At 63.8% G+C, this 14338-nt stretch overlaps 1 protein-coding gene across 1 annotated transcript; it reads right to left on the reverse strand.

Annotated features, from left to right (window-relative positions):
• Positions 1-7136: 7136 nt before the first annotated feature.
• PRSS38 (serine protease 38) lies at positions 7137-13562 on the reverse strand. Its single transcript, XM_037500913.2, has 5 exons — positions 13099-13562; positions 12835-13011; positions 12257-12528; positions 8604-8746; positions 7137-8310 (listed from the first exon to the last, which is right to left on the reverse strand). Exons 1-5 carry the CDS (start codon positions 13560-13562, stop codon positions 8056-8058), a joined length of 1311 nt encoding a protein of 436 aa, XP_037356810.1. The 3' UTR covers positions 7137-8055.
• Positions 13563-14338: the final 776 nt, after the last annotated feature.

A 14338-nucleotide genomic window follows, 5' to 3' on the forward strand; every position in this document is an offset into this window, starting at 1 on the left:
TCCTCCCTACTGGGGCGCCCCCAAGTCCTGCTCGCCCCAGGGCCTGGGGTCCCCTCCACTCGGACGCGCGAAGGTCACTGGTGCGGCCCATGAGCAGGCGCGCACGCCCGCGCTCCGGCCGCCACATCTTGGCCCTGGAGCGGCCGTGGGGCGGGAGCGGGGACGGCGGGCGTGGGCGGTGCGAGGGGCGTGGGCGGGGCGTGGGGGGTATGGGCGGGGAGTGGGCGGCGCAGAGGGGCATGTGGGCGGGGCGAGGGGGGTGTGCGGAAGGGGCGGGGCGTGTGTGGGGGCGGAGCGAGGGGAGTGTGGGCGGTGCAAAGGGTGTGTGGGCGGGGCGAGGAGCATGTGGGCGGGGCGAGGGGGCGTGTGCGTCAGGGGCGGGACGAGGGGCGTGTGGGCGGGGCATGGGCGTGTGGGCGGGGCGTGGGCGGGGCGCTGGCGTCAGGGCCCCCCCCCCCACCGCGGGAGCCGCACCCCCGCAGGGCGGCCTCCTCGCCGGGAGCGGCCTCCTCCCCCTCGGCCTCCCGCGCGGAGCCACCGCCCGCCCGCCTGGCAGGGGCCGCGCCCGCCGGGGCCGGCCGCGTCGTCGCTGCCCGGGGCGCGGCCGAGTGAGCGCCGGGCCGGCCGTCGGAGGGGCGCCTGCCGTCTCCCCGCGGGCCGCCTCCCCGCATCAGGCTCCCCCGACGGCGGCCGTGGCGCGCTGGGCCGCCTATTTCCCGAGCCCTTTGCCTGCCCCGGCCCGGCCCCCGCCCAGGGTCGCCGCGGCCCGACGGTGGGGCGCCCTCCCGGCCCGGCCCCCGGCGCCCCAGCCTCGTGGGGCTCTGGCGGGCCTGGCCTGCTCACCCGGTGCCTGCGCCCGGTGCTGCCCCAGGGCTGGTGGGGGCGCCACCTGCCCGCGCCTTCCCGGGCCTCCCCGCATCGGGGGCAAAGCTGGCGTCCTGGGGGCGCCCGCTGAGGGCCGGGCGCTGAGGGGCAGGGCGGGGCGCGGGCTCAGCCGGGGCCTGGGGCTGTTCGGGCTTGGGCGCTGCTTTTTCCGGCCGTGGCTGTAACACAGGCACTTGTGGACCCCAGAAAAGCAGAAGAAAAAGCTGAAGGGTGGGGCCGAGGCGCCCCCCCCCAGTCCTGCGTCTCCCGGGAGGCCCCAAATTCCCAGAATTCCTCCCCCCTTTCCGGCTGGTGGGTCTGGAGCTCCGGCCTGGCCTGTGGCCCGTGCCCGTGCGGGAGTGGAGGCTGCGGGACTCCACCCCAGACCACCGCTCCCAGCACAGCCCGACTCCTCTGACCCACCTCGGGGGGCTGCCCGGCGTCACCCGGCCCTTCCCGGCACCCGGACAGGCCTGGCGGGGTGGGGGCCGGGGTGAGCGTCGGGGCAGCCGTGCTTTGTTCTGCCAGGCCGAGTCCGCGAGGGCCCAGACCCCTCTCCCCAGACCAGGGCTCCAGCCTCCGCCAGACTTGTGAGGCCAAGCTTCGAGCCCTGGGGCTCCAGTGGGGGGGCGGGAGACTGATGTCACGGCCCCCCTGGGCCCAGGGTGCTGTTCTGCTGCTCCAGGCAGCTGGCCGGAACAGAAACTTGCCCGCGGCTGCAGGGCTGTGCTTGTGAGGGGGCAGGTGTGGGCCTGCCCCAGCGCGCTGGTGTGGCCGCCCACCGCGCCTGCCCACACTTGCCATCTCTCCCGTGGAGGGCGAGGCGGGCCCCCTTCCTCAGCGGAGGGGCCTCCCTGGCACAGATGCCGGGCCCGGGTCTCAGGAGGCGCTTGTGCTCTGGCATGGGAGGGGTGCTTGTGTCAGCACAGCCGAGGATGAGGCCTCACAGTCCCTGGCCGCCCAGCTCCAGGCCCCACCTCCCTGCTCGGCCTGTGTTGTGGACAGCTCAGGGTCTGCCCCCCGACTACCTGCCCGTCTCTGTGGGCTCCCTGGGGCTCCCCAGTGGGCGGAGCAGCCTGGCCATCTCCTTGGGAGCCTCCTGCCTGGCCTCGGGGGGGCCAGCACCCCACCTGGCTCCGATGAGCGCAGGGACTGCACCGTGCAGCCCCTGTGCTGCCCCAGGCGCAGGCCAGGAGCTGTGGGGTGAGGGGTGGGAAGGACACCCAGGTTTGATAGGCAGAGCCTGATGTGTTGGGGGGACCTCCACCCGCCAGACTGCCCTGCTTTGCTGGGCAGGGAGGGAGCCAGGGTGAAGCCCTCACTGACCAGTGGGTATGCCCCAGACATGTGCAGCCAGGCTGTGTGCTGAGGGCGCCGCATGGCAGCTCTCCTGGCTGCCCCCGGGCCTCAGTTTCCCCACCTGCACACAGGCTGGCACGGGCAGGGGATATGCTGCAGCCCAGAGATGGGGGTCTTCAGGGCTGCTGCAGGCCAGGGCTCCAGCTCCCTCACTTGTGGGCGGGGGGGCTTTGTCCCTGCCCCTTGACCCACCCTGCCCCAGCTCCCAGGTGTGGGCATGACCTGTGGGGGCCGCAGCCTCCAGTTGGGCTCTGGGCTGTTGGCTGTGGGCGCTCCTTGAACCCTTCTCCCACCCCTGCGGGGCCTCACATCACAGGCTGGGGGCCAGGTGCGTGGCCGTCCCCATGGCCTCTCAGCCCAGGGCCCAGCCAAGGGTGTCCTGGGCACACTGGCCAGAGGCCCTGACCCAGTACCTTGGGGCTGGGGGCTGGGGCCGCCGTGCCCCTCTCACGGGTGCCCTGCTCCCTGCAGACTGGTCAGTGGGGCCAGGGGCCCTTCTTGTGGCTTGGCAGGAGGGTCTGGTGGGGGCGCCTCGGTGGCTGCAGCAGCGAGCTGCAGTGGGCACTAGGGATAAGCCCCTGGAAACCCTGGGCAGTTGGCAGGAGGAGGACTTGTGTGGGGCCCTCAGGGTGCCTCCTGTGCCTTTGGGGGTAGGGAGGCATTCAGAGTGAGGGTGGATGGGGGCCATGGGGGGGGCTGGGTGGCCAGGAGCTGTTTGGGTGGGAGCTGTGCACCCGAGTAGGGGTCCGCAGGGCCCGGGGCTCGGGACATGGAGGACAGAAGTGGCCAGGACACGCTGCACAGAGTGGGGGCGCTCAGCAGGCCCTAGGGAGGGAGGTGGGGGCGGGAGAGGAGCGCAGCCTGCAGAGGGCACCCCACCCCCCAGGTCCTGGGCATTGGGCTGACAGAGACGCCATCTGAGCCCTTGGTCCCGCCAATACGGCCGGGGGGCCCCGATAGCCCCCGTGCCCCAGGGCCCTGCTCCTGCCCTGTGGCACTGGCCGTGGCCCTGGGCTGTCAAGACCTGGAGGTGGTTTCCTGGCGTTTGGTTCCACGGCACACCCTGGCCTGTGGGAGGGGAGGGGTGGCCAGAGAGGGGTGGGGGCAGGAGACAAATCAGCTGCGACAGCAAATGAGAAGGGGGTGTCACAGCCTGGCTGCCTTGGACCCCAGCATTGTCCACACCTCCTGCAGGGGCTGGCCGCCACCGCCACCATGGCCCAGCTGGCTTCATCCCAGAGCCTGCTGGGGTGCGGCCCTGTCTGTGGCCCAGGGGCACCTTGGCCGGGCGTGGGGACCCCAGGGCTGCCCTGCAGTTCTGGCTGAAGGGGGCAACACCCACCCCTCCTGGTCAGATGTGCCTTCCCTCAATGTCAGGCGCACTGGCTGGGCGGGGGGCAGCAGAGGCCACAGGGAGGCAGAGGCAACGGCAGGCCCTGTCCAAGGACAGGGAGGTGAAGTGGCCTCTGCTCTGCTGCATTTTGCTGGAAAGCCTGAGAAGAGGAAAAGGAAAATACACCCAGGGCCACAGGGACCACCGCTGGACAGGGCAGGGGCAGGCCTCCGGCATCCAGCGCCCGAACCCCAGTGGCCAGGGTCTGCCCTCTGTCCACACTGGCCCTGGCGTCCTCTGGCAAACCTCCCCAGCCCCCAGCCCACCTGAAGTGCTGCCAAGCTGGCCACAATGCCAGGGTGGCCTCCGCCCAGACCCCTCGCGGCCCAGGTCCACCGCGCCAGCTGCGGCCGCCTCCGCGTCCCCCGGAGCCCACGCCAGCAGGTGGGTGGCCCAGGTGGGAGAGGCCAGACCCAGTCTTAGTGGGTGAAAGCCAAAGGCACCCCAGCCCAGCCCCCCAGCAGAAGCCAGGACCCCTCCCTGCTGCAGGACCCCCTCCCGCTGCCTCCCCCGCCCCCTACGCCAGCCGGCTGTGAGTGAGGGGCTGGGGGTAGGGAAGGTGGGCAGAGTGGGGGAGGGGCACAAGTAAAGGGGGGCACGGGGGAGAGTGGGGGTGCAGGGAGGGTGGGGGAGGGGCGTGGGGGGCAGGGTTGCGGAGTGGGGGAGGCTTGGCCTTGGGGGCCCTCCACCGAGGGAGCGGCCTGGAGGCCGGGAGTGTAAACACGCCTCCTCCGCAGATGTTCCTGGAAAATGTTTAGGCTGTGTCGACTATGAAATTCCCATCAACGTTTTATTAATCCCAGGCACTGGCTGCCGACCCCGCCTGACCCCCCGGCCGTCGCTGGGAGGGTCTGGCTCCGGAGGGTCCGGCCATGGGAGATGGCTCGGGTGGGCAGTCGCCGACCACGCACCCCTCTGGCCTCAGGACCAGCTGCCACCCCCGGCAGGGCCAGGGCCAGGGCCAGGGCGCGGCCAGCGGTTCCCGGAGGCCTGCTCCGGCGATCCGTCCCTGGGGTGGGGCTCGTCAGTAGTGGAGTAGTAGTCCCACTTAGCTGGGAGCTAGGCTGGCTCTGGTCAGGAGGGCGTCTGGCAGCCCCTACCTCTTCAGGGCGGAGTGGCTGGGGCGCCCCAGCACACCCCGCCCTTGGCCACAGCCCCCCCGCCACAGCCCCCCCACCTCTTGCAGTCGCAAGGGCTGGGGCAGGGGAGCACCCAGAGACAGGACAGGCCCAGGTCCCGCCTCTGTGGGGGACCAGACCCATCTAACCCTGCCCCAGCCTCCAGGCCCCATCCCACCCTCAGCTCCCCTGGCTGTGGGGGCACCCTGCTCTTCAAGCCTCCAGGAGAGGCTGCAGAGGGGGAAAGAGGCTCTGAGGGAAGGGTGAGGGGCTTTCTGAGGCCAGGGGAGCCCTCCTCTTGGGCCCAGGAGGGGGTCTCCAGCCTCATCCAGGGGAGGGTGGCCCCTGCGCCCCAAGCACCTTGGGGCCCAGGCCAGCCCCTCCTGCTGGAGCGCCCCAGTGGGTGCCCAGCTGTCCCAGGAGGGCAATGGGTGAGGTCCATCTCAGGGGAGCACAAGGCCTTTTCTCTGTCCCCACCCACACCATCCTCCACACCCCCCCCCCCCACCCCACCAAGCAGCAGGGAGCGCAGACCCCGGCGTGCAGTCCCTCGAGCTTCTTGCTGCTGTGTTTTTAAGACATATTTTCAGGGGTTTGCTGCTGCGTGAGACCCCAGTGATTTTGATACGGGCCTTAAACTCAGCCCTTGTCAACCTCTTAGGAAACGCTTTCCAAAGGGATGGGGCTTGTGAGGTTCATCTGCAGGAACCCCTGGCTGTCGTGGCCCTTGGGAAGCCCAGCGCAGAATTCACGCAGCCCGCGGGGGTCTGGACGTGGAAAAGGGGGCCGGCCGCTGTTCCTCTAACTGCCCAGGCTGCTACCAGTGCCGGCTGCTGCCCCGGCGTGGCCCACCCCACCTCCTGGGGTGCCCCCAGCCCCCTGCAGCCCCCCTCCAAGCCTGAAAACACCCCCCTGCCCGTTCTCTGGCCCCCCGCAGTGGCCACAGCAGCTCACACGTGCCTCAGCACCAGGCTCCTCTCTTCCGCCTCTCAGGGGTGTGAGGCTGCGGACTCTGGCCCGCCTCTCTTCCTGGACGCGGCCCGACCGAGTCCTCGGCCTGCTGACCGGGCTGTCCTCTGGTGCGTCTGTTTCCATGTTGGATTGTGCTTGCGTTGATGTGGTGGACGCTGACCCTGTGGGTTACACGGCTCGTGAAGTCTCTCCGGCTCGAGAGGATGTTTTTTCAATCTTTTATTTTCTTGCTACACAAAAGCTTTTTTAACTAGTTGTTTATTGAGGTAACATTATTTACACGCAGTCTGTGTCTCAGGGGTGTCGGTCTGCACTCCGTGCCTGAGTGGCTTTGCGTTTCCTTCCCCGCTATGTCTGTGTGGCAAGGAGGAGGGTGTTCAACCTGCGCCCCAGCTGCCCTCTTTGGGTCCCCAGCCTCATCCCTTTGCTCCCTCAGAAAGCCTGCTCTGCACAGCTTGCCCCCCCACCCTCAAGCCAGAGTAAGGCTACTCGGGGGCTCACCCCCCCAGAGTAAGGCTACTTGGCCAGGACTCTCTCTGGACAGGTCAAATTGCACGCTTGCGGCCTTGCATGCCCTTGGCGTTTCCATTTCGCAGGTGCGCTTGTGCCCACTCAGAGTGTTTTGTACAGGGGTGTGCCCCGGCCCCAGGACAAGTGACAGCCCAGCGCCCCCACAGGATGTTCTGGTATCTGCCGGTGCACCTCACTTCCATATCCCAGGCCTTCCCATGAAGGTTTTCTCCTGCTGGTTTGGGTTGAATGTACACTTGGCCATCAACTTACCTGGCTGGGGGTCTGAACTAATCTGAGGACACTGGCTGTTTCAATTTGTTCAACGGATTCTTTTAAAGAGCACTCTGAGCGCTCCCGGGGGGCGGGGGCGGGCTGGTGCCTGCTGCTGAGGCTCTGGCGCCCTCCCTCCCTCCCTTTCGTAGGGGACTCCGCCCTCTACCCAGAAGGAGCTAGCTGGGCCAGGCCCCCCTCACGGGGTTTCTCGCCATGGGGCGGTCCTCACTGCCCACAGCGGTGTGGTTCCCGCTGCTCCTCCCTGCCAAGGAGACATGGAAGCGCCAAGGCTCCCTGCTGGCTGCTGGCCCCTGGGTGCTGAGGGGCAGGAGATGAGGGGCAGTCTTCCTGGGACCCCAGAAACACTGAGGGTCTACTTAATGCATTTCCCACGGACTCGCCACTTGTTAACACTGGAAATAGCTGGATTTCGGGCAAACCTCTCTGTTGCTATTTTTGCCGTGAGGAGTGGTTAGTGTGCGACCCACACGCCCCGGCTCCCCGATACGCAGCCTGGATGGTGGGGTGACCTGCTCAGCTGTGATGTGCTGTCTTGCAAGGCGCAGGTGGTTGCTGCTTGCTGGCCCTTGCTGGGCTCCCACCCGCGGGAAGGGAGGAGTCTGGCGCCGGGGCTAAGGCGTGGCTGAGGAAGCCTCGGCCTAGGGCTCAACTCAAATGTGAAGGAGTTTCCCACAGATAGGGACCGCTGACCAGGTGTCGGGGGGGCTCACAGGTTCCCGGTTTCTGTGATGAGCTTGTCTATTTCCAGCACTCCTGGGGTTAGGTACGGTAAATAATTTATTTCCTAAAAAGTGAAACTTTTCACTTTTTAAATGCACGGAGCACGGAAGTGCTCTTGTGAGAGAGATGTTTGGTGTTGAGGGACTAACCTGGTCGCCTCTTGTTTCCTGTTCTCCCTATGGTTTTATATTTTGGTCAGTGTTTTTTTTTTTTTTTTTTCCACTTTAAACTATTTTTTCAGAGTCCAGACAGTTCACGCCTCCAGGGCTGCAGGGCGGGCTGAGCCTCTGCTGTGGCCTTCAGCCCTAGCTGTGCCTCGTGTCCGCTTGTGTGGGGCTTTCAGCTGGGGCTCTGGTGCCTGCACCTCTCTGACAGGGCCTGGGAGCGGTGGGGCCACGACTGGCCCTCTGCAGGGCTCCTAGGGCAGCAGGGCCCACAGCTGCGTGGGGCATGGGCCCTTTGTCCTGCCGCCTACTGGGGCCGTTGACAGGGGCAGGCAGGCTGCAGGAGCCACCGACCGGCACTGGGGTAGAAAAATGGGTGTGGGGCTTCTGGGGCACTTGCTTTATTTACTGTCTTGCTAGCTCACAGGCACCAAGATGTCCTGCCTGCCCTGGGCACCCCGGACCTCCTCTGGCAAGGCCAGCCTCTGCCCAGGCCAGCCTCTGCCCTCTTGCTGTGGCCCCGGCCAGCCCTTCCCAGCCCTGAGTCTGGGCCCGGCTCGCAGCCCTCCCCTGGCTCAGTGTCCCAAGCCTTGGTGGATGGACTGGGCAGGGGCAGGTCGCGAAGGCCCGCACTGAGAGGGCGGGGTGGTGCTTGGCCCTAGCACACTGACCCGATGGCCAGCATGGTCACCAGGATGGTGAGCGTGGCCCTGGGAGCGCAGGCACACGCTGGGAGGGGCTGAGGGGGCAGGGGCAAGCGCGCGATCTGACGGTGGATCCACATCGAGAAGTAGGAGACGCGCGCAAAGACGGCCGGGTACATGGGGTACGCACAGCCGCGCCCCCAGCTCACCACGCCGACCTGCATCCAGCTGTGGTTGAATTCACAGACGAGCGGGCCTCCCGAGTCACCCTGGAAAAGAGGAGCTTCCTGTGCACCCGGCTTTCCAGGTTGCATCCTGGGGATGGCCCACTGAGCTGCAGTGGAGGGCGGTGCTGCGGGGAAGACCTGGCACAGCCGTCCAGGCAGACGTGGAGCCTGGGCTGCTGGGCCAGCACTGGGCACCTCGGGAGCCTGGGCGCCGACTGCAGCTTGCGCCTGTCTGCATAAAAGCTACCGGGGGCCTCCCACCCAGTACCTGTGTCCCTGCTCTGAGCAGACAGCGTCTGGGAGCCCGGGCAGGCCTGCCCCGCGGAGGGACGCACCTCACACACTGTCCGTGTCTTCCCGAGGTCCCATGCACACAGCATGTCTGGCAGGATGTACGAGTGGTGGCCGAGGAGCTGCTGGCACAGGAACACTGAGATCAGGGGCAGGGGCACCTCCTGGAGCCTGTCTGAGGTCTCGCCTGTGGAGGGGAATGCGGCCCTGGGAGAGGTCAGTGCACCCACTCCAGGGCCCGCAGGCCAGCCCCGGCAGTGCACCTTCCACCCTGCTCTGCATGGTGATACAGTGTCCCGCAGGCTGGGCTAGGAATACCACGCCCTTTCCCTGTCTCAGCCGCAGCTCACAAACAGCTCCATCAGCTGAGGCCACAGTGGGGGACAGCCTGCAGGAAACAGGCCACGGACTGTGCAGGTCTCATCCCGTGTGGCCTTGTCCATGCCGATGGACACAGGACCTGGCCAGAGCACACTGAGCCATGGGCCCCGCTATGGCCAGTCTTGCACTGGAGAGCGTTTCCCACAGGTGAGGACCGCTGACCAGGTGTCGAGGGGGCTGGCTGAGGCCTCCCTCCTGGAGCTAACAAATGCGCTGGGGAGGAAGCTGAGGCTGGTGGCTGTAGCAGCATCTGTGGCTGAGCTGCTGTGAGGCATGCGGGCTCAGTGGAGGGAAATGGGCACGCGCTGCCTGGGGAGTGCCTGCCAGCTCGCCACCTGTGGTGCTGGGAGACCAGCCTGAAAGAGTGAGAACAATGAGGCTCCAGATTCCCCAAGGCTGTGTGGGTAACTGGATGGACCTGCCTCCTGCCATCAGCAGAGAGGAAGATGTTCTCCCACTGCACGTGCTGGAGGCTGGGCGGCGGCCTGTGAGCTCCTCCTCCTCCTGGAAGCATGTACCAGGCTGTGAGGAGGCCACAGGGAGCTGGTGCCCCACAGTAGATGCCAGGAAGCGGGTGCCAGGGAGCCACACACAACACCTATGCACACCCACATGTGCAGCGGGGACAGAGCCTCAGGGGTGGACCTCATGGCTCCCTGCGCTCACCTGGAGCTAGGAGCTGAGTTTCAAGTGGCCAGGAGCAGAGAATCTGTAGCACAGCCAGAACTTGGGCCAGGGCCATGGGGGGTAGTGCCTTCATGCTCCCATGGCCCTGCAGCCACACGAAGCCAGGAGGACAAGGGCAGGGAGTGTGACGAGGTCTGTACAACTGCTGCGTCTTGGGCAGAGCACAGACAGCAGGGCACAATGGGGCCAGGGGGAGGCACAAAGAAGACAACAACTGTGGGGCCGAATCTGTCTGTGGCTGTTAGGCAGTCTGGAGCCTGTTAAGGATTGGATGGTAAATTGAGGTTGATTTTGGCCAATTCCAGCTTAGTCCAGTAACAGCTGCCCCACCCTCACCCCTGCAAGCAGCTGTGCATGTTCCCTGAGCAGCTGGCACATGGCGTGTGAGCCAGGGTGGGAGGAAGGACCCCTGATGGCTGCTTCTGATCAGAGGTGCAGACAAAGAGGTGGCCCTATTGCTGCTGCATGCCCCCCCACATTGTCCTAAACCCCGTTTCCTTTGGCCGAGGTGACTGAGTATTCACTGGGCTGGGGTTTTTTGCATTTCCCCATTTAGGAATTAGACACTAAGGCCTATGGCCTCAAAAACAACCGCACCCAGGGAAATGAGAAAATGGGCACATGTGCCCAAGGACTGGCATGGAGAAGACCCAAGAGTCTAAAACTGTGAGCTGACCCTCAGCACAGAGACAGTCCACAGCAACCCAAGCCACAGGGTCAGCAAGCCCTGGGGAAGGAGCCGTCTGATTTCCATAGTAAATTAAAATGTCCAGCATTCAGCAACAAATCACATGCATACAGAGAAGCAGAAATTATACCTGTTGAAAGAAAAAACAGTTCTGAGGAATCTGTATTGACAAATGGCAGATGCATTAAACATACTTTAAAACACAGTCCTAACAATGATCAAAGAGCTGAGGAGATGTTGAGAAAAATAAACTGTGAGAACATCATGGAAATGTCAGTAAAGAGACAGGAAACAAAAAGAAGCTACAGAAATCCTGAAAAGTTCAGAAACTAAAAAGGAAAGCTCACTAATGTGAGTCAAAGGCACAAGAAAGAATCAGTGAACTTGAAGACAGAGAAATGGATGTCATTGAATCTGGGGCAGAAAGAAAAGAAGTTGACATGAACAAGGATCTGCGGGACTCCATCAAAACCAACGACTACACGGTGGGAGTTCCAGAGGAGAAGAGCAGAGGACAGGCACAGAGACAGAATGGCCAGTTTGATGAAAGACATGAATATAAACATCCAAGGAGTTTAACAAGCTCCATGTACTATGAACTTGATGACACCCACAACTGAGCATACATTATAATCAAACTTCCAAAAGCTGAAGACAAAAAGTGAATCTTCAAAGCCAAAAGAGAAGCAAATCATCACATGCAAGGGGTCCTCAGTAACATCAACAGATATCTTATCAACAGATATCTTATGAATAGTGATCGATCTATTCATAGTACTGAAAGAAAACCCTTAATCAAGCATCATCCTGTTTCAAGCAAAATCGTCCTTCAAAACTAAGACATCCTCAGATAAACACAAGCCAAGGGAGTTGGTGACTGCTGGCCAGCTCTGAGAAATCCTCAAGAGTGGCCTACAGGTGAAATGAAAGGACACAAAACAGGAACTTAAAGCTGGATGGAAAAATAAATATTCCTGTAAAGGTAAGTACACCCGAAATTATACATGCTAGTTTGCAAATATACTTTTTATTTTTTCCCATAATTTAAAAGATTGATACTTAAAAATAGTTACTGGTACAAAAACTATTCAACTCTAAGTCTTGACACCAAATCTTGTTTTCTACATAATTAAGGAGATTAATTCATTTAAAACATTAGTTTATGTTTGGGGGACACACAATGTATATAGATGTAATTTTGACATGAACAAGCAAAAGGGGTGAGGATGGAGTTGTAAAGGAACAAGAGTATTTGTATTGAAGGTTATGCTGGAGCAAATGTGAATTAGTGTTAAACCTTCAGAACATTACATGCCATTCTCATTATAACTAACCCCCCCCACACACACACAAATACCTACCAAATATACTTAAAAGGAAATTTAAAAAAAATTTAACTGTTTCACTACAATAAACTAAACACAAATGACAGAAACTCAGGAAATGGGCCAAAGAGTTTCAGTACTTGGACACAGAAGTCAGTCTCACCCCATCACTACTTACTTTAAATGTAAATGGATCAACTTTCAATCAAAAGACAGAGACAGGTAGAAGGGACAACAGCAGATGACCCAACTCTGTGCTGCCTACAAGAAACCCTTAACAAAGAGTATATATGGTCCTTATGGGGAGAGCCAGAATAACACATGGGCTTTTCAGCAGGCTTTAAAAGTTTATTTCTAAGTTGAAAATTCTAATAAAAACTGCTTTCAAATTTGTGTTCCTGTGAGTATTTATTTAAGCAGAGCAAAGCCAGTCAGGGATAAAGCAAAACTCCCACATGGTCAGAGAACCTGATGGTGACTAGTGGGTAGGGATTTCCACCTCCAGGTATCTACGATCCTTAACTGACAACACTTTTTTTTTCCCCTGTGGCCCACAGGGCTGCCCTCCTTTCCACTGCTCCCACAACGGGACTGGCCCTGTGCTTGCCCATCTTACCTTTCTGGGATTTGAGTCCCCATCCTGTGGCCCAGCAAGAAAGGTTAAGAAGGTTCACGTCTGGCGGTGGGAGGCAGATGGGGCGCACAGCGTCAGAAAACACGATGCCAGACTTCAGCTGCACCAGAGCGATGTCACCTCCAACCGGGTGGTACATTTCGTACGTGGGGTGCAGGATCACCCGGTGCACCTCAAACCACTGAGTGTGACTGCCTGCGACCCTAAGGTCCACCAGGCCTACGTACACGTCAAGCGACCTGATGTTCATGTGCCTGTGGGGTGGGGAACAAGGTGCACAGCTCTAGTGCCTCGTGCCCCGGGAAGGAGCTGCCCTCCTCAGAGAGCCGGGCCCGCGCGGGCAGTGCGGGGTCCCGCTGTCAGCGGGGGAGCCGGCTGGCGGGCACACCTCCCTCAGAGGCCCTGCCTGGGCCCCGGGACGCGGCAGGCCTGCTGGCCGCCAGGCCGGGGAAGTGGGCTGTCGGTGGGCAGTGACCCGCCCACGAAGGCGGCGGGGAGAAGCCGCCCGCGGAGCTCGACCCGGCCTCCCGGGCCTCCCCGGGCCGCGGCCGCCCGCGCACCGGCCGAAGCAGTGGGCCGCCGACAGCACCCAGTACGCGTGGATGACGGACGCGCCGCAGACGTGCAGGCCCAGGTAGTGCACGCTCGCCTGCCAGGGCCACCTCTTCTCGGGGGCGTCGGCGCCGCCCACGACCTTCCCCGGCAGGCCGCGCTGGCCACAGGCGGCGGGGGGCGGGGGGCGGGGGCGCGCGGGGGCGCGCGGGGCGGGGCTCCCGGGCGCGGGGGCCGGCGCGGGCAGCGGCGGCGGCGGCAGCAGCACCAGCAGCAGCAGCAGCAGCATCAGGGGCGCGCGGGCTGGCGCGGCGCCCATGAGGCGGGCGGGCCCTGGCCAGCGCGGCGACGGCGGCCGCAGACACGTGACGTCCGAACGTGCGACGTCGGTGAGGCCCGTGACGCGTGAGGGCAGCGGCGCGGGCATGCGAGGCGCGACGTGCGGACGTGCGGACGTGCGGACGTGCGGACGTGCGACGTGCAGCGGCGGGCTCGGGCCTCCCGGGCGGGCGGGCGGGGCGCGGAGGACGCAGGGCCGGGACGCAGGGGAGCAGCGGCCCCGGCCCGCCGGGCGCGCCTTCGGGGGTGGACACGGCCGGTCGTGGGGTTCTGAGGAGCCGGGACCCCGCGCCCTCCGCCGGGAGAGCCGGGCCCTCGCCGGCCCCGCCTCCCGGGACGCGTCGGCCTGTGGGGCCGCGGCAGGCGTCCTGCTTCGGGGCGGAGCCCGCGCCGCCATCGCCTGAGGGAGCCGGCCGCGCCCCGCGGCAGGCGGGTGCGGGCCTGTCCAGGTGCGGGCCGGCCGCGGCCTGGTCGCGGGTGTCCCCGAGGGTGGGGTCCCGCGCGGTCAGGCTGGAACAGGGCCCTTAGCCCGTCGCTGCCGCCTGCCTTGAGGGCGGCGCCTTGGGGAGGTGGCCGGGAGGAAAGCGGGGGTACCCGCCGCAGCGTTAGGAAGGCGCCCTGGCCCGCCCTGCACTCGGGGGTCCTGTCTGTCGTGTCACGTCCCCGCTGCGCGGTGCGGGCTGCTTTCTCATGGTGGCCCCAGGACACTGCAGGAGCTGGGCCCGGCTCCAAGATCGAGAGGCTCGCCTGTCGGGGAGACTCTGGTAGCAGTGGCCTTGCCTGGTCTGAAAGGTGCTGGAGGGGCCTCTGGCGGGAAGCCTGGGCAGGGTTTCTGCGTCCCTAGGACAGAATGCGCCTCAGGACGACAGAGGCCTGCTCCTCCGGCCTTCGCGGGGCTGGGTGTCGCCTGCTCTTACCAAGGGCAGCTTCCTTCCCACAGCAAAAATGCAGTCAGGGCTGCAGGCACTGCCGGGCAACCTCCACGCCACAGCCTGGCCATCCGCACAGTGCCGGGGTCTCTGGGCCTGGACAAGCTCAGCCAAACCTGTCCTCAAACAGGGCAAAGCCCTGGCCCGAGACACACCCTGCTCCCTGGGAGATGCCCCTCTCCCAGGACGTCTGCTCCCCACTGTGAGGGGGGCCTCTTGATGCTGCAGCAGCCTCATGTCTGCC

This window comes from Talpa occidentalis, unplaced genomic scaffold (assembly GCF_014898055.3).
Source record: "Talpa occidentalis isolate TD23 unplaced genomic scaffold, MPIMG_talOcc4v2.1 talOcc4.9, whole genome shotgun sequence".
Lineage (NCBI taxonomy): Eukaryota > Metazoa > Chordata > Mammalia > Eulipotyphla > Talpidae > Talpa > Talpa occidentalis.

Excerpts from the sequence above, each read along its gene's own strand:
- PRSS38 (XM_037500913.2), bottom strand. The coding sequence starts at position 13,562 with ATGGCGGCGCGGGCTCCGCCCCGAAGCAGGACGCCTGCCGCGGCCCCA. Across the intron at positions 13,012-13,098 it reads CTGATGCTGCTGCTGCTGCT|CCCGCCCCCCGCCGCCTGTG; the intron begins GCTGGTGCTGCT and ends GCGCCCCCGCCC. Across the intron at positions 8,747-12,256 it reads GGGACTCAAATCCCAGAAAG|GCGAGACCTCAGACAGGCTC; the intron begins GTAAGATGGGCA and ends TCCCCTCCACAG.